The following is a 23,751-nucleotide window of genomic DNA, read 5'->3' on the forward strand; positions in this document are numbered from 1 at the left end:
CGGACCGGTCGACGTGCCTCAAGTGCCAAGTGCTCGCCTGCTCGCAGTCGGCCCAGTCGGCTCGCTGTCAAACCTACCAGCTGGTCCACACTCCGATCTTCGCCACTCTAGCGGACAAACGCACAACTAACTTATCTACAGCGGTGAAGAGGCATAAGCCTGAAATGCGCGATTTCAAGGTGATCTAGACCACCTACTGTGCGTAGCATTGTAAGATTAAGTTAGATCAAAATGAACGAAGGTCCGTTTTAAAAGAAGCCTATTATCTAATTTTGTGCTAATTTGTGGAAAACTGTTATTAGCTATAAGTTATCTAATTATTCGAAGCCTATGTAACTGGAGGTTTTCCCAATAAAATAAAACAAAACAAAATAAAATAAAACTGTAGATGCATATCGGCTGAGAATGAAAGTGATCAATTTTGTTAACCAAATTAATCAACTTACTTCTGTGATACTTATGTATTTTAATACAGGTGATCGTCCAAGTTACAAATAATTCATCTCTTCATTTTTAGGACATTTGTTTTAGGATTTGGGAAAACCTGAAAGAATAAATGTCTGAGCAAGACAGGGAAAGAGACTGAAATACGAGGTTGATTCCATGAACACTTATGGTTTGCAAAACTGCGCAAAACATTAGCTATGAAAAGCACGATCAAGAACAAGACGTTCGTTTAAAGAATTTAGAGGAATCTATGAGAAGACAAAGTTAATTAGAATAACGACACAAAAAGTGTAAAGTGTTAACAAAATTTAAAACAAGAATTTTCGTGACTTTTCTAACAAAATGCAGTTCATTTTATATGGCACGATGATGTGACGGTTTTCAGTGACCGTTGTCACGATTAACACAATCGAAATAAGTTAAAAACAACGATAGCCCCTTTCGTGTCAACAGCAGCTAAACGAGCCGCGTCATGGCGGCGCGTCGGCAGGGGAGGGAGGATATTGACTTGCGGCGCCGGCACTGCGCATGTACTATACCATGTGTTTCTGTTTTTATGCCGCTCGTGCTAAGGAAATTATGGCCATTTCTTTGTTTATAAATCCTGAACAATCGCTATTCCGCATATCTGGTTTATATTTTTACTATTTGTTGAGCGATCGCCGCATAAGCCTTGCCGCAGTGGGCACGCGCTGCGATTTCAGATGACCCGAATGGCCTTGACCCTCAGAGGCTCGGTGAGCTTTCTGCTTGCGTTTGCCGCGATTAACACTACTATAAATAAGTTACCCTTTACAAAGTGGTTAGGTAGATATCTGCCTAGGTACTTCGTAAAATCTAGGTCTATCTGAAGCTTCAATTTCTTGAACAGAGTTAAATTACTTTTAGCTACAACTTTTTTTTCATTTTAGATATTATTGCTGTACCTATCAGAAATGAGAAGATTTGTTGAAGAACCCTAGAAGGCCATATAGCTCAAAGCTTAAGAGGCAATAGGTGGAGCAGACAGTTGGGAGAACTCTTAGGTAGATGTCCCGCGATCCCACCAATGACAACCCAACATACCTACAAAGCTCTTTCTTTCTTTCTTTCTAAAATCTAATGATATTGGACAACGTAAGAAGAAGAAATTGAAGAATTGCGAGAAAACAAAATTGCTATCAGTAGGCAATACCAAAGGAGCAAAAAAGTTACCGGTTTTTAAATACCCTTAAATTTGAGGAATAAATGTTAGATGGACTAAGGTAGGTATTTAATCTTCTTCAGGTAATTTCCTGAAGCAAGATATTCTGAAGTTAAAATGTTGGAGGCAGGGAAATGTGAATCCGAGATTATCGCCGTCAATTGTCTGTACAGTGTAACTTTAGCTACAGTGAGGTCTGGCTTATCCTACATTTATTAGGGTTCTGTAATAAAACAAGGAACCCTTACATTTCCATCAGTCCTTTTACGTAGTTTCATCTGTCCGTCCATCTGTATGTTACTGCTGTCATTATATTTAATTATTCTATGATCCATAATATTCCAATTAAAACTTCATGAACTCTTTAAGTACCAATGGCGGCTGCCGCTAATTTCAGTCACATACGCACCCATTGAATCTAAACTTTAGACTGCTTCGTCGATCTTTTAGTAAGAAATTTGGAGTTATAAAATAAAAATAATTATATACAATAAAAGAATTAGAGAAACGGTCGGAGAAAAAACTGCCAAAAATATTATCCACGTCCATGTTCCAACAGCTAACTCAAAACCGATATTCCCGCCGCGAGCGTCATTATTGCGAAAAATGAGAAAAAAGATAGCTTGACCTACATCACCAGGACTCGTACAACCATTAATTTATCTTTAACTTTGTTTCCATACAGGCCTGGCTGCAACTGAACGACTTAGTAGTGTTGCCAAGTAAACAGTTATTAGTGGACGTCCTTGCTGTGATTACAAAAAAAAATTGTATGAAAATCGATTTATTGATTCTAAATTATCGATCGGTACGCACCGCTAAGATTGATCACATCAAAGAAATACTGTTGTCATCAGCAAAGTGCGGCACTGATAACGATGTTCCTCTCAAAATTTCCTCGATTCAATTGATACGCCGAATTTGTCACGCGCGTTTTCAATACTGCAGAATTCGTACCTTCTGCAGGTTTTTGCCTGTCGTCTTTTACATAATATGCAATTATCCTTTAATTAGTTATTTCGTCATTTAGTTCATTAGTATTTTAGTTTTTTAGTTCATTGCCGTCATTATCGTTGTTTTGAATACAATGCAATAATTTTAGTATGATACGCCACAAATTACTCACTTAATTTTGTACTGAATTCAGCTGGTTTATTTTTCAGGCTAGTGGTAATAATATGATTATCCATATACCTAGTGTGAAATAGGGCAGCAACGGATGGGGCTAGAACCATTGATCTTTTGGATTTTACTCGTACTCTTAGACCGTTGAACAATTAAAGTTTTTTACAACTTAATTTTAGAAACCAGTCCCGTTTTTAAATATTAATTTCTTTGCTACACTATTCTCAAGTATTGGCCTGAAGCCAATGAGCGAAGATTTCTTAGATGTCACTTTTTTCGTCGGTTTTCTTCGCGAACGGCAAAAAGGAGAGGAAACCATTACATTGATTTATGAAACAAGGAGGCGCAGCCTTCGAAACTGCTACTGAAATATTAAGGTGAGTACTAACTCTGCATACAGACTAGGCATAATATTGGACCGTACACTAGTAGCTGCTCACGGGTTGGTGTGAATATTTTAAATTTTATCTACTGAATTTTTGTGCTGTAGCTAAATTGAAAATGTAGGTATCTAGAGACTAGAGGGTTAGAGTATCTAGATAGACTCTAGAGAAATAACAGTGTACTTTAGTAGGAAGTAAATAAAATTTTAGTAAAATGTTGTTGAGAAAATTAGTTTTTCCGCAAAAATGTATTTAAGGTTCTCATGGTAAGGCCTGCTTTCACAATCATTTTATTCAGGCTCATTATTGAATAAACGACAGACCTATTATGAGTGTTCTGTTGATAACATTGCGATGCTGTGTCTGTATGTGAACTTTTTATGGCTCAACCGCTGAACAGATCTAACCAAGTTAGACCAGGGATAGCTTGTATCCTGAAGAGGCATAGAATATTTTTATATCGCGGAACATCAAAAAGCATGCACGGGATTTTTTAAAATCTCAATACATGCGATCGAAGTCGCATGTACTACCTAAGATACACCTCGTTTTCATTTAACATAATTAAACCTGTATTTCATTTTATAAAGTGATAAACTTTTGTCGCAGAAGTATAGGGACAGGTTTGAATAATAGTCACTTTCCAATTTCACTTCACTGTATTTTTGAGAATAGTTTTCGCTTACAATTATTATTTCTCAATACCCGTCTTTATTCGATACCTTCGCTATTTATATCAGTTTGACAGATATATTTTTAAGGTAGGTAGGTACTAGTTTTCGGAAAGCTATTTGACAAATTACCACAGAGGTAAAACCATGGTGATGTAATAGACAATTAACGTAACAATTATATCAGCTAAATGTAAAATACGACACAATATGTATTGATCTAAATAGTTAATAACTAAATGTGATTTATAATCCATTCCCGCCAATTATTTATAAATAATAATAATTAATCTGATATAGGTCTAGATGTCTATGACTCATGATATAAGGCAGCATCTTGAGGTAGTTGTTAACACTCGGCCATCCTGGAAAGGCCGTGCCCCACGGCCCGCAGATAACATCCCGGCTTTCGCATCATTGACCACCTGGCAAAAGAAAAACACCGAACAGTAATATGCACTTAAGAGGTTACCTAAAAAACGCTTGGTCAATCTGTTTCGCCACCAAGTCATCAACATTAAATGGCTAAATAATAATAGTGTCTCACTTAGTCAACCATGATCAAGTAGACATTCATAATTTAAATTAGAAATATGTACATATGATATAATATTCAATAGATTCATATTAGTTATTACCTACTTCATATTAAAATTGTTATTGATTTTCTTCTTTTTTTAATGATTTGCTATAAGATTTAGGTATTAAATAAAAGTAACTTTTGATTACCAGTGGGTATGTGATTAACATTGACGAAATTTAAGTAACAGATTTCGTTGTAGCTTCCTACTATCCAAAATTGTAGGTACTTAAATGACTATCAAGATAAGTTCTATACAGCTGACGTCATGACTCATGACACAATTTTATTAAGAAGTTAAAATTGGTTTAGAATTATGATTGGCTCAGCACTTATTAGTTGCTTATTGTGGTGCACGGGAAAAGTTAGGTATCAAATTGTAACATCTTGCAGGTTTCGGTGGTATCTTTCGAGGTCGCTAACATAATTATCATGTTAGTAACTAGGTAAGTAACTGACTTTCGATGCTTTAGCGTTTTCCATTATAAAGATGAATTTGCCACGGGGATGACACCTATAAACCTGGAAAGCAAAACAGTGTCCATATTTATACGAAATTTCATTTCTAGCCCATTTTCTTTTAATCCGTACTAAACGTTTATTGAATTTCATACTCATTTTTCTCTAATGTATATGTAATTTTCAATTACTTGATATTTTTATAATTATAGCTAGATATTAACAGGTCGGCAGAGGGTTTTGTTTTAGCAGAGTTTATTTTTGGTACTTTCAAATTATGTTGTACATACGTAGCACATATACCTATATTTTTCCCATTTTGAATAAATCATGCAGCATAAATTTTTATCATTGAAAGGTCACACAGATATGACTCGTTCCACAGGTCACTCAGACTCGTTGATTGGGTCACACAGGCTCATTATGTAGGTCTTATAGACCATTTGTGCAGGTATCCCAGATTATTTGCGTAGGTGACAGAGTGCGTCGAATAAGTAGCTCATTCAGATTCGTTGCATAGGTCATGCAGTCTTCTTTGTGATTTCATACGGACTATTCATAGGAAGATCTCACAGACATATTCTAGGGGTATGCCACAAAGTAGGTACAGACATTGTACTTGAAATGCATTTTTTTACTCAGAAGGTGAATTTCTATGTAAGGAACAAAATAAAGCATAAGTACAAGGGAACAAATCTTATTTCCACAAGAAACAGAAACAGGGTTGATACAAAACAAGGCATCTAGGAGAACAATTTCGAAAATGAAATAATGTCCGCACTATTTGAGAATTTATAAATTTACCGAGGTTGGAGATAGTTGGCAAATATTATCATGTCTCAGTTTATTATATTAGATACCAGAATGCAAACAAAAGGAATTTCTTATTTTATAACACACTATTACTCCATTAATGGGCCATCCATGTCAAAAGTTAATTAGTCATTAATTAGGGCATATAGAGCTTTAGACATAAGTTTAAAAAAATATTTTATTTTATTCATGACTTTTGTATTTTTGAAACATACTATATTTACTCAAGACAACCATACTGTTGGTTCGACGACATCACCAAGCTTGCGGGGAAAACTTGAAGGAAGCTCACCCAACCTTCAGAAGAATGGCGTGTACGTGAGGAGACCTACTTATGTCTAACAATGGATAAATAAGGGCTAACAAGAAGAGGAAGTTATTTACTGTAATGCTTATCAACGGTAGTGAAAATAAAGTAAAGTAGTCTTGACTCTTGAGTCTACTAGCCTCTTTTACTACATTATCTATTGTTGTATTTTATCAATCTTCACTCTCGATGTTGACATATTTTTTAAGAGGAAGAGGATTTCGTTACGGAAGTCACTCAGACTTTTCATTAGGGAAGTCATTCAGACATCCAGATAGGAAAGTCACTCAGATGTTTCGTTACAGAAGTCACACAGACGTTCCGTTAGGGAAGTCACTCAGATGTTTCGTTACGGAAGTCACACAGACGTTCCGTTAGGGAAGTCACTCAGGCATTCAGATAGGGAAGTCACTCAGATGTTTCGTTACGGAAGTCACACAGACGTTCCGTTAGGGAAGTCACTCAGACATTCAGATAGGGAAGTCACTCAGATGTTTCGTTACGGAAGTCACACAGACGTTCCGTTAGGGAAGTCACTCAGACATTCAGATAGGGAAGTCACTCAGATGTTTCGTTACGGAAGTCACACAGACGTTCCGTTAGGGAAGTCACTCAGACATTCAGATAGGGAAGTCACTTATTTCTTTAAGTGAAGATACTCAGAAGTATCTTTAGCGAAGACATTCAGACATTATCTTGACGTTAATCAGTATTTACTGTTTTAGTAATATCATAAGATTTTCTTTCGATTCAAAATTAATAACTGTTGTTTTTAGTAGGTTATCGATATACGATATTATCTAGGTTATATATTCTATAATCTGTGTATTTATAGTATTATGTATTTTATTTAATCTATTAATAGCACTTAAAAAAATGTTTCTGCATATAAAGATAAAGACAAAGAAATCTCATAAAGAATCTTAAAGTAAGCGCTGCCAGCTTAATTTTCTGCATCAGACTTTCATCAATTGCATTAATTGTCGTCAGTTTAGTAATTTTGTATTTGTTAATTTTAATATGTGATTGTGAAATAATAATTAATACATCGTTCTTCTTGCTAACTACCCACCATAATATTAAGTTTACTTGTCACAATAAATGGCAAACGTTGTGTACACTTATCATTGATATTCATATCAGTGTATGTTATAGTGCGTAAGTATTTAATAAATGTAGAATATGTATATTTTAAGTGTTTCTTATTAAGTAAATCAATAAGTTAAATTTTATGCTTGGACGTTACGACGTCCTAGCTCGTTTACGGCAAAATAACGTCATATGTCACAATCGCAATCACCTCTAATTGGTCGACGCTCACTCATTTCCGGCTATATCAATGCATTGTTGAGATAAGAATACCAATCACAGCGATTGAGATTGTAATAATGATTGATACAGTCTTTCAGCATTCGAACAAATTGTCTTCCTATAATTCGTAAAATAAAATAAAATAAACCTATCATACTGTTACTTATAAACTTCTGACCTTTACATAATCCTATTATTGAATTCCATGTACTATACCAGCCAATAGTTAACGTAGTTTGGTAAAATAGTCTCTTTTGTATAAGTACCCATTTTTAGTATATATGATTTGTCAAAAACAAATAAAAATAAAACTAGTAGCTCAGTTTGTTGTAGGCTCTACTCAGGCCTAGCCTAGGCGCCTTTGGAATCCTCGCTTAATTTTGAATTTATGCAATTAATTGTCACCATTACATCATTATCTTATAAATTCAATTGACGATCAAAGTGTTCCCAATTGTATAAATGATTTGTTTTTAACTATGAAAATAGTAGGTAAGTATACATTTATCTAAAAATAAGTTCAGTACATACTGGCACTATCAAAAATTAAGTTTCCGATATAGGTTAATGTGGCTCTATTTTCTGGTCTTTCTGGTTAGGTATCATCTAGTAATCTCTATTATAATTAATTTTATAAATTTAATTATGTACATTAAGATTATTTGGCTGGAAGTATTGCTGTTTTTCTTACTTCCATTGGGTTTGTCATACAGTCTTTAATTTGCATAATTCACACAGACTTATTTATATAGATATTTGGGGAGTCATTCACCCGTTAGCATGAATAGGTCACACAGTCACTAAAATTAGCTAAGGATTAAATTATTAACATATTATCCTCACATTTTAAAGTACCATGGTGAACTGATAGCTATCGCTAGTTGCTGTTTATCCTAACAAATCAGAGTAATTACATTTAGACATGAGCCTTTAATTTTTGGACTAGTAGAGAGTCTGCTTCATCACCTACGTTCATAAGTTGTATACCTACATATTTCAATGCGGTTAAGACCTCCAGAAATGAAATAGCTTAAATTATTTTGTCACAAGTTAGAATATTACTTACTATTAGAAACTACACATTTATTTCAATTGTAAAAGATGTTATGGAAGAGCGGGGCCGTCTGCCACAAGTACTAGTAGCAAATCTAGGCACTTACTGGGATGGTCCTAATTTCTATGTGTTCTCTGTAAAATTATTTTAACGTAATAAATATTTTTGTATTTTGTATTTGTATATACTTTATTAATCAGCACACTGAGCTATGGCGGTAGAGGCGGTTGTCAGAATTTTTGTGATTCAATTCATTCCACAGGATTAGCGGTGTTTGGAGTACCTACTTAATAACGAGTATACAGGTTATTTAATTTGTAAATAATAATCTCACAAAAAAAATGATTTGATGATATACCTAAAATTATTAATTTATCTAACGAAGGTAGTTTGACAAAATCGATATTTCACTCATTCAATGCCATACGATCTGTTGCTAAGTGAATTGTATGTATGCGCACCCAAAACCTCTTCTATGATGAAAACTTTAGATACTTATGGTATTATCAAATCATTTGAAAAATTAACTTCCAGTATCAATGTGGGCAGGCAAATATTCTATCTGCACTAATGTTATTATTTTGAGAGGCATTTGCATATGCTCAGAAAATTGATGGTTAGAGTGAATATACCTAAAACGACTCACCGGGTGCGGGTATGCTCGACTTTGTTGCTATGGCGACACAGGAGGACGAGTGGCGGCTGGCACGGTGCGGCAAGTGGTAGCTGGCACGGTGGGACGAGTGGCAGCTGGCACGGCGCGGCGAGTGGCAGCTGGCACGGCGAGGCGAGTGGCGGTTGGCACGGTGCGGCGAGTGGTGGTTGGCACGGTGCGGCGAGTGGTGGCTGGCATGGTGCGGCGAGTGGCGGCTAGCACGGTGCGGCGAGTGGTGGCTAGCCCGTCAGTAGATTACAGCTGCGCTTCTTGTCCCCGCGTGGCGAAGACGTAGTAAAGTTTTATTCCCCTCCTCTTCATCTTGAAGCCTGCGCCGAAGTAGTAGATTCTTCTATAATTTTTCGATGATGATAAGTAGGTACCCTTAATAAAGTAAGTAAGGCTTCTGGTATTGGTAGACCGTAATTTTGCTTCTATAATTTTTCGATGATGATAAGTAGGTACCCTTAATAAAGTAAGTAGGGCTTCTTGGTAGACCGTAATTTTGCTCGTAGGTATTTCAACTTCAAGTCCCCTGATATTATAATACACAGGACAGTCCTCGGTCGCATCTTGAAGATGAGTTTGCGTCGATATAGGCCCATGATGTTATTTTCTAAGAGTGGCGTGGTGTCTTCAGAAGAGAAGAAAAAAAAAAAAAATTCTTTTCATGTTCTTCAATGTTCTGCTCTCTTCTCTTCTTGTGATCCCACTTCTGACTGTCGCAGAAGTATAGGGACAGGTTTGAATAATAGTCACTTTCCAATTTCACTTCACTGTATTTTTGAGAATAGTTTTCGCTTACAATTATTATTTCTCAATACCCGTCTTTATTCGATACCTTCGCTATTTATATCAGTTTGACAGATATATTTTTAAGGTAGGTAGGTACTAGTTTTCGGAAAGCTATTTGACAAATTACCACAGAGGTAAAACCATGGTGATGTAATAGACAATTAACGTAACAATTATATCAGCTAAATGTAAAATACGACACAATATGTATTGATCTAAATAGTTAATAACTAAATGTGATTTATAATCCATTCCCGCCAATTATTTATAAATAATAATAATTAATCTGATATAGGTCTAGATGTCTATGACTCATGATATAAGGCAGCATCTTGAGGTAGTTGTTAACACTTTATATTGTGCCTGTAGTTTATTTTCCTGTAGTTTTTCTTCCAGATGAGCCGAAGATCAGCTTATGAAAAATACATTGATGAACATAATATTTAATTATTATTTACTATGAGGTAAATATTTGATCAAAGGATGAACACCTCCATTTTACAAGGAAACAAAGTTTTCTCAAACAAAAGTCAGCATCGGTATTAGCAGCACAGCACTACCATGTTTGGTGAAAAACGTGGATAAATTCCAAACTACGTTCAGAACTAAGAGGACCTTAACAACAGAGTACCGGCAAAGTCCAACAGAGGGCCTGCTCTTAGCTGAGAGCCTCTTGTGAGGTACGAGAGGTTCTCAGTTAATTTTACAGCAGCGGAGGTAAATCTAAAGCTTTAGCATAGATGGCGTTATGGTAAAACAGTTTCTCGCATTTGTATTGGTTCCGCCTAGGGTAGGCCCCTAATTTTTAAGGTCAAAAACCTAGTTATTTCCTAAAATACCTATCGTTTTAAACTTTAGTATGGAGTTGTCAAATTACGATGTAAGAGCATCCTAGTAAAGGTACACACCTAAATAAACGCTGATTTTATTTTTTATTTTAGAAATTTCTTATGGAATCCGGGAAAAAGTGGTTTTGGCGATCTCATTGGCTAAATAAACGCATTCCGTTGTCGCTAGGGTCTGTTCACTATACCTACATCATCTCTTTCAGAAGGTCAGAAGCGAACCATAAAAAATATTATTGTCGATTATATTATCGCGCCATATTTTATTGCGTTAAAAGGTCGGATACGTTTGATAGTCAAGGCTCTGCTTCTAATTCTATTTTTATTGATACAAGTTCCCTTTTTTAGCGGTGCAAATGCCATATTCTTATGCAAACTTGTCAGTGGTAAAAAATGCCTTAGTTAGCGATACAGCTGTTATCAAAGGAAGTCAAAAAGATGACGCCATGGCCCATGACTTCTGGAGTGGCATTATATTTTATGGTATTCTAGGGTTTTTCTACTTTTTCGTAAGTAATGCGTAATAATACCTTCCAAGTATAGAAGGATTATTTCGCAAACACATTTTACTAAATTGTGACTGTTATCATACTAATATTATAAAGGCGGGAGTTTGTGTGTATGTGTTTATGTGTGTGTGTGTGTGTGTATGTTTGTTACTCCTTCACGCAAAAACTACTGGACGGATTTGGCTGAAATTTGGAATGGAGATAGATAATATCCTGGAGTAGCACATAGGCTACTTTTTAACCCGGAAAATCAAAGAGTTCCTACGGGATTTTGAAAAACCTAAACCCACGCGGGCGAAGTCGCGAGCATCGGCTAGTAACGCAATAAAGTGCAATTCAGCTAGTACAACACTGCGGGCTAAAATTATATAAGCGCCTCTCGCGTAAACTTTTATCTATCCCTCCCATGAGAGATAAAAGTTAGGCGAGAGCCATCGGAAGTGGGCGCCGCCGCCGTCGTGTTTTTTATTACGTTTTTGACAACGTCCCTGGCGTACTGGTGAGAGCTGTAATTTTATACATAGGAGTTCCCAAGTTCGATTCCTGGTAGGGGTAATTTGAGAATTTAAAATTTCTAAATTATCTTTTTCTGGTAGGCTACGGTCGTGGCTAGTTACCACCCTGCCAGCGAAACCATGTCGCAAAGTGATTCGCTGCCGTAGCCTTCCAGGTTAGCTCGCTTTCACTTAGCACTTACCACCAAGCGAGATCGCAGGTAAGGACTAACTTGTAGTGGAATATAAAAACCCCAAAGTATAAATATCTAAATACCTGTAATAATTGGCCTGTGTCTATTTAGAATTTTCCACAAAGTTGTATTAAACTGGTTTTATTACAATAGGTACAATTACCATGCAATAAATCCACATGTTTGTATTTCGTGCACACCTACGTAATCATTTAGTTAACGAACCATATGACAACTCAACCGTACAACAGACTGTCGTAAATCATCGGATAATGGAGTGTTGTTTTATGCTAACACTACTTGGACCTTTGCAAACACTTCCTTCGTACCTATCAATTAGAGATGCGCCATTTCGCAGATAGCATGTGAAAAATCACATGAAAAGCCTTTTCATATAAATAACACTTCCTATTTTACATTAAGTAACCTGTGAATATTCAAGATGCAAGATTTCACAAAGTTCGTGTAATCCCGCACTATAAAATGAAAACACTCGAATCCCTGCATATTAGAAAGGAAAAACATCTAACAAACAATTAACATTAATGTAGCTAACAATCATTTAAATCGTTTCACCAAAGCGAATTTTTGCACTTAAAATCATAAATAAATGCAAAAATTCACTTTCCATTAAAGGTCGATTCAAACCAATTGCGTACACGTGACACGTACATAGTGACGCGCGTAAACCCCTAACAAACCGAGTTACGCATACGTCCACGCTTTACGCAAGTGGTGTGCCATGTTTCATACAGTACCATTCATTAAAACGCAATGGTACGCGCTACGTCTACGCTTACGCAACGCTTACGCAGATTGTGTGAACGAGCTATAAAACAGACGTGCAAAATATTAGGGCTTGATCATAATTACTTATGAAATTAATGTACTAAACGATTGTCACTGCGAAAATTGGAAAATCACTATCTGTGAAAAGTCGCATAATAAATCACTGTGAAGGAAAATAATAATTTCACCCAGTGAAATTGATGTAAAATTAGCAAACATGCCCATCGCTAGTACATATCAGTAGAACCTTATTATTATGACACACCTTTAGTTGTTTTTATTTATTGCTATGGTGAATAATGAATATGATTTGTGGTCCCTTTTAGCTACTTGCGTTATGAGTACCGTCCGCACTGAATTTTAATGAAAGGAAAGGATTTGAGAAAAGTAAATTTTCTCAATGATGCTTTAATTGATTTTCCTTATTGCTCTACTTATTATTTATCTATATGAATATCTGAATGACTATCTTTTTCCCGTGACTATGTTCACGCAATTTAAGTATAGCTTATAATAACACTCGAGAATAATGTAGTCAACTATCAGTGAAAGATTTTCAGAATTTTATCATTAGTTCCGGACACTACTCCCTACATCCAAACTTACAAACTTTACCACTTTGTAAATGTAATAAATACTATAATTATTATCATAACTATTTGGTATATATTATATAATTTATATATTATATACTTAGTGTAGAAAAGTAATTTTATCAAATTACATAGGTAATAAATAATATGTAGAGGAATTAAGAAGATTTTTACAAATACACAACACGAATTACGTAAGAACAAAATATTATTCGGAGAAAGAAATCAACCAAATTAGTCAAAGATACCTAAAATCAATAACAATCTAAAAATCGTAAACATGTGAAAATGAATGTAATAAAAATACGTACTGAAAAGAGACTTTGTGCCGCCGCTCCTCTTTTTCTCTCTTAGCTTGTTTTTGAGTATCCTCCTCTTCAAACGGTTAAGTACTACGTCCGCCTCATCCACACTTTCCGAGGAAGAAGTGCGTTTAATTTGCACAGCACCACTCACCGAGTGTCGCCTTTTCCTTGTAAACACACTTTCGTTTCCGAACCAAGACTCAATTTCCGATATACCACGCCTATACATTTTTAAACGTTTTTTCATTTCACAGTCAGCAGCTACATCTGTTGGAATATTCGTGAACTCATTATCTGTTGTAGCATTATCATCAGCTATCTTACAATTTCGCCAAAAGTTTTCTGAATAAAAAATTAGCGGTACTCTTAGTTTAGTTTCTTCGCGAGAATTTTGTTGCGAAGCTGTTGTTTGGCGTAGGTGTAAGGTACGCCAATCCGGATTAGAACTTGGTCGAGCAGGTAAGCTCCTTAGATAAGTATTGAGAAAGGAAACTTTATTCGGGGGAAGCTTGTAAATAACATTGGATTTTGATCGCGGTAGTGTGTGGTATGGGTTTTCTTTCGGACGTTGTAAGAGTGTTGCATCATTTAGAGACTGTGATGTTTGTAGTCCTAAACATTTATTTTCTTCCTTATCAATTTTTTCATTATTTGACTCACTAGGCTCTAGGAGAGATACAGAAGAGGTTTGTTGAGAAATCGGAGTCGAATCAATACCATTGTCCAATGGTGAGGTTTTGCAATTTGATAATTTGTCGTTAGAGGTCAAATCCTCATAAGTTTCATTGTCGGAACTTTTATAGCTACTCACTTCACTCGGGCCCTCTGAATGGAAAGGCGTGGTGTCGAGGCTATTTGCTTGCAAATTGGTAAAGTTGTTGTTTATAGTAAGTTTACTTGGAATGTTTGTTACACTGCTACTATCCTTTATGACAAAGCTCGGCTTTTTATTTTCCCCATTTCTTTTTATAATTACAGGATTATGATATACACGTGTGTATACTTTGTCACCAGATATCGAATTGTGTTTTTTCACAATTTTTTTATTAATGACGTGCTTATAATCTTTCACTTTTAAAGACTGGCTTGTTTTTAGACAAGGTTCATTAGAATCATGGCTCTTAATTGATATGTCTTCATCGTTTGTTTCCACTAATAAATTTCCTTCCGAATCAAAAAGCTGTATGGTAGGGAACCTAATACCAGGAGACAGATTTCGCGTCCGCAGTTCCCATTTCTTTTGACTGGGTTTCCTAAGTTGGATACGAATCACGTTATCATCTATTATTGGCCCATCGCTATCACTCGAGTCCTCTTTTTCCGCCATTTTGCAAACTTTTCTTTGTTATTTATCACAGACATTTGTGATATTACGGAATAGAATCACAAATATGCTAAAAATTATATTACTTAATATTAAACTGTTTGTTTACACTCAGCGGTACTTGGCATGTTTCCAGCCATTCTTTGGCATTCACTTTAAAATAGCACCAATGTCAACTTTGTTTTCCCACATACACAATCACGTTTTTCTTAAATATTATCATAATATTATTTTTATCATAATTTATTTAATAACTGTCACTTGCCACTTTTTACGTGTATGCACTGTAATGTTAACTGAACGCACTGTAACGAAAGGTAACGAAGTGAGGTGGTATGGCAAGGATTGCATAATTCGCGTGTTTGACGATAATCTTATGCATCGTCTAACAACTTTGTGTCGGTAAACTGTACAGTATGAATATCACCAGAGCGTCTAAACTCTAAACTTGTTATTAAATCGACATCGCGAACGCGTTTGATAACTCGTAGATTTTCCGTCCACTTTGCATGTGCGTGGGTCCCTGCTCGCTCGCGGCTCCGGACATTTCTGTACTGAGAGCAAACTGCTAAATAGACGCGAGGCACTATAAATAGTGGAACGCGTCGGCAATCTGGTGGCTCCCCTTGAACCTAGAACGTAACAAACATAATCTGCGTCCGCGCAACTGTTTACACTGACACAGTTTTTCTCTTGACCACGAGACGCAACTATGTGCACACGTGACTAATGAACAGCTGTCACAACAACTGCATATTCCTTAAGAAATTTCATACCTTAGTAGGATGTTTAATAAAGTTAAACAGCACTAAAACCCGACTACTACCGGCAACCTGTGGAAAGATAGCTCGATAGATTCATAGGAAAATTGTTTTCTATCGCTCGGTGTATTTTAACATTGTACTATATTTATATTTATGAACTCAGGCGCAGTGGTGGAACACATAAATACGACTACAAGCCTACATACATATTTTGCTAAAACCATTTTGGCTTTCGAGTCGAGTTATAAATACAAAGTTTATTAACTTTAAATATAGTGAATAGTATCATGTTTAACACGTTCAGAAATAGAGACGTCTGCCAATTACAATTTTTTTTTATTTCTTATTTTTTATTCAAATACAAATTAGCCCTTGACTGCAATCTCACCTGGTGGTAAGTAATGACTAATGATGCATTTTAAAATGGAAGCGGGCTAACCTGAACTAGGTATGGCAGTTTTTATTAAACCCATACCCCTTTGGTATCTACATGGCATCGTACCGGAACGTTAAATCGCTTGGCGGCACGGCTTTGTCGGTAGGCAGGTAACTAGCCACGTCCGAAGCCTCCCACCGGGCCTGACCAGAGATTTAGAAATACCAAACCCCTGCCGGGAATCGACCCGGGACTGTGCCAGGAAGATCGCCAAATTGGAATAAAATATTGGAACCTTTAAAATAAAAGCAAATACGTACTTTCTAGACAAGCGCTTTAGGCTGCATCATTATTGGTGTGATTGAAGTTAAGCATATATATGCCTATTTAGTAAAAAAAAAATCCAAGAGGACTATAACCTCTACAACCTCTACTAATATTACAAATGTAAAAGTTTGGATGTTTGTTATTTACTCCCTAAAAATAGTACTCATACACAGTGGGTGTAGAAATAGTTCATTTTAATATTATTTTGGTACTATTCACTTATACAAATTATTGCATAATTAATACAAACTAGTTTATAAATGGTTTATACTACGTATCCAAGGTAAAAAAGTATGAGCCAAATTAAATACAGACACCTACCAACTATTTGGCGTGACTAACTCAACCCAGATTTTTATATTAGACCATTACATGGATATAAATAAAATAACTGCGAAATCATGCACGTTCCACTTGGCTTATTGCATAATAGAGTAGGTTATGATCGCAATACTTGACAAAAAACTCCTACTACCTAATTTATTTTTATATGTTATACTTGACAAAAAAATGGATATAAAGTATAAAATGAGTAGGTACCTACTTCAAGTTTCAAGTATATATTTATGCACTAGCTTTTTCCCACAAATTCGCCCACCTAATATAATTAATATAATTTCTAGCTTAGTGTACCTATCTATCAGTGATAAAATTTTCAGGATCAGATCTTACCCAAATCTTTTAATCCAGAGATTAGCCCTTCATCCAAATTCCAATCTCACTAACTTAATTACCTCAACAGGTAAAGCAGGTATGTAAAAGAAGTTTAGACATTTTGAATCCATGTACGTACCTCATATACTTACCTAAATAATCTGTCCAGACTGCATAATATTATGATCTTTGTAGTGTGTAGGCGGTAATAACGGTCAGAAACTACATATAGTGCGCGACAGGCTGAGATGGCAACCGGGGTGGCGATGCACCGCACACTCGCGCTCACCCGTAGCTGGTTAGCGCGGGGGCTCTGCGGCTGTGCGGGGTGTCCCTCCCTGGTAGCTATCTCAACTTGTAGCGCACTATATGAAATATCATTGAAATAGGCAATTATTGAATAGAGTGGTGCTGCAAAATATGTTCATGGGCGGCGGTAATATAATCAGAAAACAAGTCTGACTCGTAAGTCAGACTCACGCACTGAGGGTTCCGTACTCGGGTATTTTTTCCAACATTTTGCTCGATGAATCAAAAACTATTATACATAAAAATAAATAAAAATCTGTTTTAGGATGTACAGGCAAAGCCCTTTCATATGATACCCCACTTGGTATAGTTATCTTATTTTGAAAATTGAAATACATTTTAATTTTTTTTTAATGATGTAACCACACAAATTCGCGGTTTTCAGATTTATTCCTGTACTTGTGCTATAAGACCTACCTACCTACCTTTCATGATTCTAAGTCAACGGGAAGTACCCTATAGGTTTTTTGACAGACACGACGCGACGGACAGACAGACAGACAACAAAGTGATCCTATAAGGGTTCCGTTTTTCCTTTTGAGGTACGGACCCTAAAAATTATACTTGTAACATCAGGTGACCTGCTTGCTCACTTTTCAACTCATTATTAAAAAATATACGTGTCGAGTGTTATTGAAAGTGAGCAACTGAGCATAGAATTCAATATCTCAGTTATCCAAGTTACGCTAGCATCTGTCACCAATAAGCGCCTCACAGTGTTAGTAAATATTGCTTTTCTATCAACAACCTCACTTTTGCTTATTGAATTGCGGTAGGCGATTCGTGATGAAGTGGTCTCTTATTGCTTTTGCTGTTGTCTGACTTAACTAAAGTAGGTTAGGTACAAATAAGAGTTAAATAAGGTTTTTTTATGCATACAATTAAAATAAATCTGCCAGTTGCGAGTCGGACTCGCACTTGAAGGGTTCCGCACATCGTACAAGAAATAACACTTTTTTTTTTAATTTTCATGACGTTATTTTGAAATTTTCATTTTTTGTTGTTATAGCAGCAATAGAAATGCACATTGTGTGAAATTTCAACTACCTACCTATTATGGTTCATGAGATACAGCCCTCTGACAGACAGACGGTCGGCTGGACCTCGGAGTCTTAGTAATAGTGTACGGAAGCCTACAAAGGAGGAGATACTAAGTATATAATTTTAACGAATAAACCGTACCATACCATTCTAAAACCAGCACCTAGTTAATACCTTATAGTACCTACTTAGTATACAGAGCTGTGTTGCAACAATCCACAGAAACATGCTTATACATAAAAAATCAAGAAGAAAAACAATTAAATGCAGTGCAAGGATGCAAAGACAGCCTTATAACATGTGATATCGAGGGTGTATGAAGCTAGTAGGTAAATATACCAGAGGAGGATTCACAAAGCAGGATACATTAAAATACTTATATAAACATATATTCTACTAAATTTTACATTATACTACATCGCAAATTGATCCAGGAATATCCGAGAAATCGATTTATTTTATTCATAAAATAAAACCAATTCGTGTGATTCAAACCTACACTAAATTTACTAGAAAGAATAAACTCGATTAAAGCGCTGGTAACTGAGTAAGTAGTTTTTATACTAGAGTGAATTATGAATATTAAATCTTTGTTTAAATTTTACTTTCCACGAATGTTCATATTGTTCGTGTAGCTAAATGAAAAGAAAAATAGTTGAAATGTTTGATAAAGCATTTTAAAAACAAGCGCGTTGTCGACCATTTCTAAAGCTAATCGCAATAATCTTTTTTGAGAAAAGTTCCACAATTCATGAAAAATTTAACATTCATTCTGTACGCCAAACGTTGTCGCACCAATAATACAAATAACTTGGAACCTTTTACTGTAAAAGAAGAATTTCTTAGAAACTATTGTTCTATGTCTGAGCATTACTTCCATACGTGTCAAAAAGTAGGTGAGGAATGTAAAGGATAACAAATATATTGTCGGTAGGTAGATTGCATTTGAAATATTTACAATCACTTTTTCCAAGACAGCAAACACAAAGAGGAATAATATTATTAGATAATAGATAGTATGGTGACAAGTTCACGAACATTAGGGATCAATTTTACTTTGCGAAGTAATTCCTAACTCTAGATAATGTGTTCAGTAAATTCTTCTTTTATCCAATCTCAGCGAACCATTAGTGGTGATGAATAGACCCAGCCGTCAGGTGTGGCTAATGGCTAATAAGGCATTAAAGTGTAAGCTTTGTTTTAGCTTTTAAAAATTCTTATACTCACAGCTTTAGGTTACTCTTAATTCTCGCGGATTTTGTATAGACAAACCATTTCAAAAGCTGCGTGAGAGTTTTCACACTGATTCTGCTTGGGCTGCAGGTGGGAATTTAGGGGAGTGGAAACTTAAGACAGTGGACTCCACCCAGTACATGTTCTACTAGCAGACGTGTTATGTAAGGAGTTTACAACGCAAAGTCAAACGTTACTGTAACAACTAACACGCTCGTCAAGCATGACGTATCTAAGAAAGAAAGCTCGTGGGCATAGTAAAAGCTCAGAGTTACACTATTAGAGAAAGGGAAATTAAAAACTGCGGTGCAAGATTTTGGGCTCCAGTATATGTTGCGCAACTGACTAACTTCCTTCTTCCTTTGTGGTCATTTAATAGAAATTCAGAGGTATAACGGTATAGGACTGTTGGAAATTCGCGAACCACAAATCTGGCATTGATAAAAATACTTACGAACAATTAATGAAAAACTAAGGTGATCGCATACGATACAAGTGTAAATTAAAAATTTATAACACCCCCGACAAGTGAAGGTTACAGTAACTAGAAAAGAGCTGATAACTTTCAAACGGCTGAACCGATTTTCTTGGATTATAACTAAGAACACTCTCGATCAAGCCACCTTTCAAACAAAAAAAAACTAAATTAAAATTGGTTCATTAGTTTAGGCGCTACGATGCCACAGACAGATACACAGATACACAGATACACACGTCAAACTTATAACACCCCTCTTTTTGGGTCGGGGGTTAAAAACAATTCGTAAGACTCGCATTATTGGCACCAGACATGCATTTTTCAATACTAAAAAATTCTCTGAGTGGCATCGGTAAGTAAAGGTCACGACTGTGTCAACTGAAATTAACTTGCTTACGAATTACAACCTTGTCGTTCACAATTTTATATTGTGCCTTTTGGTAAAGCCTACAAACCCGAGCAAATGAGAAATTCTTTATTGTCCGCATCTATCAGTTTAAACCCCTGTTTATGGACGTAGTAGCGGCACTTTGTGAAATTCCCCAGCCCGTGTTGTTAGGGGTTGTGTTTTATTGACAATAGTATTTGCATAACTGGATTCCTGCGGGATGTTCGGCTTGGGTTCAGCGAATGATTGTTTTAGAGTGGCAGCTGTTCGAATTAATAATTGAATACGTGTTAAATAAATTCAAATTTATTAGTTATAATAACAATTCACAATTCTATTAAATTAAACTTACATCTAAATTAAAACTAACAAAAAACAAAATTAATTTAAAAACTACAATAAATTAAATCAGAATTTTTTCGTGATTAAGTAACAAACATCCAAACATCCACACTTTCACATTTATAATATTAGTAGAATTAGGATTTCTGTAAGTGTAACTGGATCCCATCAAAACATCGTTTGAGCATCCACCTGTCAACGTACCTAATGGCGATGAATATAAAATATCTCTAGTTGCTCTCAAATATTTCGAGGATACCACTTAGGTATGCGAAATGTATTCGAGGAATCGAATAACAAGCGGGCGAAAGGGAATTCATCGGGAAACGCCTCGTAATGGAAAACCCAGCTCGATAGAAATAGATTTTTGTACAACTATTTTCATGAAAGGGTCCAAGTTTGTGTGAGTAAGCACTTTTGTGTTTATTAACGTATTATCGGAAAATAGCAATTTAACTGCGCCGTTATTCCTTTTTTCAGACGTTTTGCTATAGATAGTGTAAAAGTTGTGAGGGTTATGTGTACTGTTCCAAAAAACCATTAAATCAAGGAAGGCATAGCTAGGGTAGTTTAAAATTTTATGTTAACATCAAAGTTTTCCCGCCAGTTAAAATATTGGCACCTTGAAAAGAAGAATGAATAGGCGCCTTCTATAAAGGAGGCGCGCTCTGTCGCTGCACCATCACCTACTACTAGTATTTGGCATGAAAAAGAAAATCTGCTACCGCCAGTATCACGAAACACTTATTTGCATTGGCAATCAAAAACTGAGTAAAGAATTTTTACTCTTATTTTTTGGAAAATAAGCCAAATTAAAAACAAGTAAGTATACAAGTAGGTACATAACTCAATTAAGCTAAGCCGATTCATAGCTCCGTGAACTCAATTATATTTTAGGGGAAGATTTAATTCATAAACAACATAATTTCGCATTAGAGTCAACATTGTTAGAGTTGATTTATACACTGCTTCGTTAGCGTGTCGCTTAATTAAACTTCATCTACAAAGCGACAACAATTTGTCTAAAAATAGTGTATAGAAATACTTAATAAACTTTATGATATTGTTTGTGTCTGTTTTTTTCATATAGTTTCCTTGTACATATATTGTATTTTTTAAATATTATATACTAAACAGGGGCTAATTTTTCAATCGGTAAATAGGTAATATTTGGTCAGAATTGTATAAGAAATCTGTCAAAATTAAAAAAAAATTGTCGTAAGTTAAAGTTTATTTAGTTATCTATGCTCTCAGATACTTAGTTCAAAAATATTTCATTGGTTCTAATTCAAATTGAACAGTTGCATTGAACTATTATGGTACTTACTAACTTGTATCTCTATGCCATACTGCAGGAAAATAACAGTACATATTTAGGTAGTTTGAGTTTTGATGGGTAAGCAACCTAATAATTTTTTTTTTTTAATAAAATACTACTAGAAACACTCGTAGACTTATAATTTCACAAATAAAATAATATACGTTTATTCCAAAAAATTATTAAGTCTTTATTTAATACGTTATCAAACGTCGAGTTGCCGCATCGTTAAGTTTTAATTCTCTGAAAAATAAAGTAGGTTTCAGACGCTAGCATAATGCCGACGACCTGGATTCTAGCTGGAGTGTTTGTCGATGGTTACCATGGCAAGCCTACCATCGACCGATGCACCGAGGGCTTTAAACTGAGGTGGAAGGATATATAGCATTAATTCGGTGGTGTCTTATACACCACTAATTTTTGATTATTTACCATTAAAAAATCTGCAGAGTCAGAAAACCTTAAATATGTGAATGTTGTACCTACTAGGGAAAGAACCCGGGAGGGCCAGACCTTAGATATTTTTTAAAAGCTCACAGTTTCTCTACGTATTATCCCCCACAAAGGGCGGTACGATCAGCGACTTTGAAGTTTGGATTGTGGTAGATTTGGCAGATAAAATAGGTAACAAAGACAATACGTAAAATCTTTCATCAAATAATAAAATTATAGTATTTTTTTAAATAATTTCTTCGGAATAGAAGCCAATCATGCATCCCCACACACAGTGTCGTAAAAAATAACTGTTATTTTGTATGGCTCATTTCTACCAGCATATTTGTACTTTGTAGCTATACCTATATACCCATTTCGGTGACCCTGACCCTAAGACCTGAGTGTAGATAGAACTACAATAAAAGTAAAAATGCTCATGTCACCTCTGACCTGAATCTAAGCGTAGGATCCAAAATGTGCGAGATATTTGAAATTCAAATTGGAGTGCGAATATGAAGTGCTCAATCGATATACTCTGGTGACATCGTCAGCGAGTCAGCGACTATTAAACTATGGAAATTGCAGGCGCATCCATACTTCCACACTAATATTTTAAACGCGAAAGTAGACTGTCTGTTACCTTTTTGCGGCATACACTTAACCGATTTTGATGAAAATTGCTGAGATAAGAAAGCTTTCATTCGGAAGACGGCTAGCCTACTTTTTATCCCGGAAAATCAAAGAGTTCATAGTTTCCATTCCCATTAAAAAAAAAAAAACATACATTTCAACGTACCTAACCGGAAATCAAACTCAAAACCATGCATAAAACGATAGCGTTTACCACTGCGTCAGAGACACAAAACTTAAATAAGGTTATGATATTATAAGTTCACCAATAGCTTTCCTCAAATCAATCAAAGTTTACGGAAACTTTTAGGATTTGTGCGATATTATTTTTCGGTTTTTGCTCACCGCCAACTATAAATAAGAGCAAAATATTCCCAGACACTTGGAGGTTTTCCAAATTACTGCTATTGGATGCACAATACCCGGGATTTGTGGTGCCAATTAAGTATGAATGCAGCAGCGTTTTTACCGCCGCGAAAAAGCTTTGCAAAATTATTTGTAGAGTTAAAGTATTGCTTTTAAACTATTCTCACTTCAACGCTTTCCTTTAACGTACCTATAGGTACTTCATTTATAAATTCTGGCCCATATTCGACTGGGTACCTATTTATTTGTAACTT

The 23,751-nt window shown here is 35.6% G+C and overlaps 1 protein-coding gene across 3 annotated transcripts in view; it reads right to left on the reverse strand.

Annotated features, from left to right (window-relative positions):
* Window positions 1-15,487, reverse strand: part of LOC123869673 — a 143,700-nt gene extending 128,213 nt beyond the window's left edge. For 2 of the 3 annotated variants that reach the window (XM_045912661.1, XM_045912660.1), the window contains exon 1: window positions 13,519-15,487. In XM_045912661.1, the coding sequence (XP_045768617.1) occupies window positions 13,519-14,839 (1,321 nt within the window). In that variant the 5' untranslated portion in view covers window positions 14,840-15,487. The remainder of the gene's footprint in view (window positions 1-13,518) is intronic. The other variant, XM_045912662.1, reaches the window with a different exon arrangement.
* Between the last annotated feature and the right edge of the window lie 8,264 nt (window positions 15,488-23,751).

This window comes from Maniola jurtina, chromosome 11 (assembly GCF_905333055.1).
Source record: "Maniola jurtina chromosome 11, ilManJurt1.1, whole genome shotgun sequence".
In the NCBI taxonomy this organism is placed as follows: Eukaryota; Metazoa; Arthropoda; class Insecta; order Lepidoptera; family Nymphalidae; genus Maniola; species Maniola jurtina.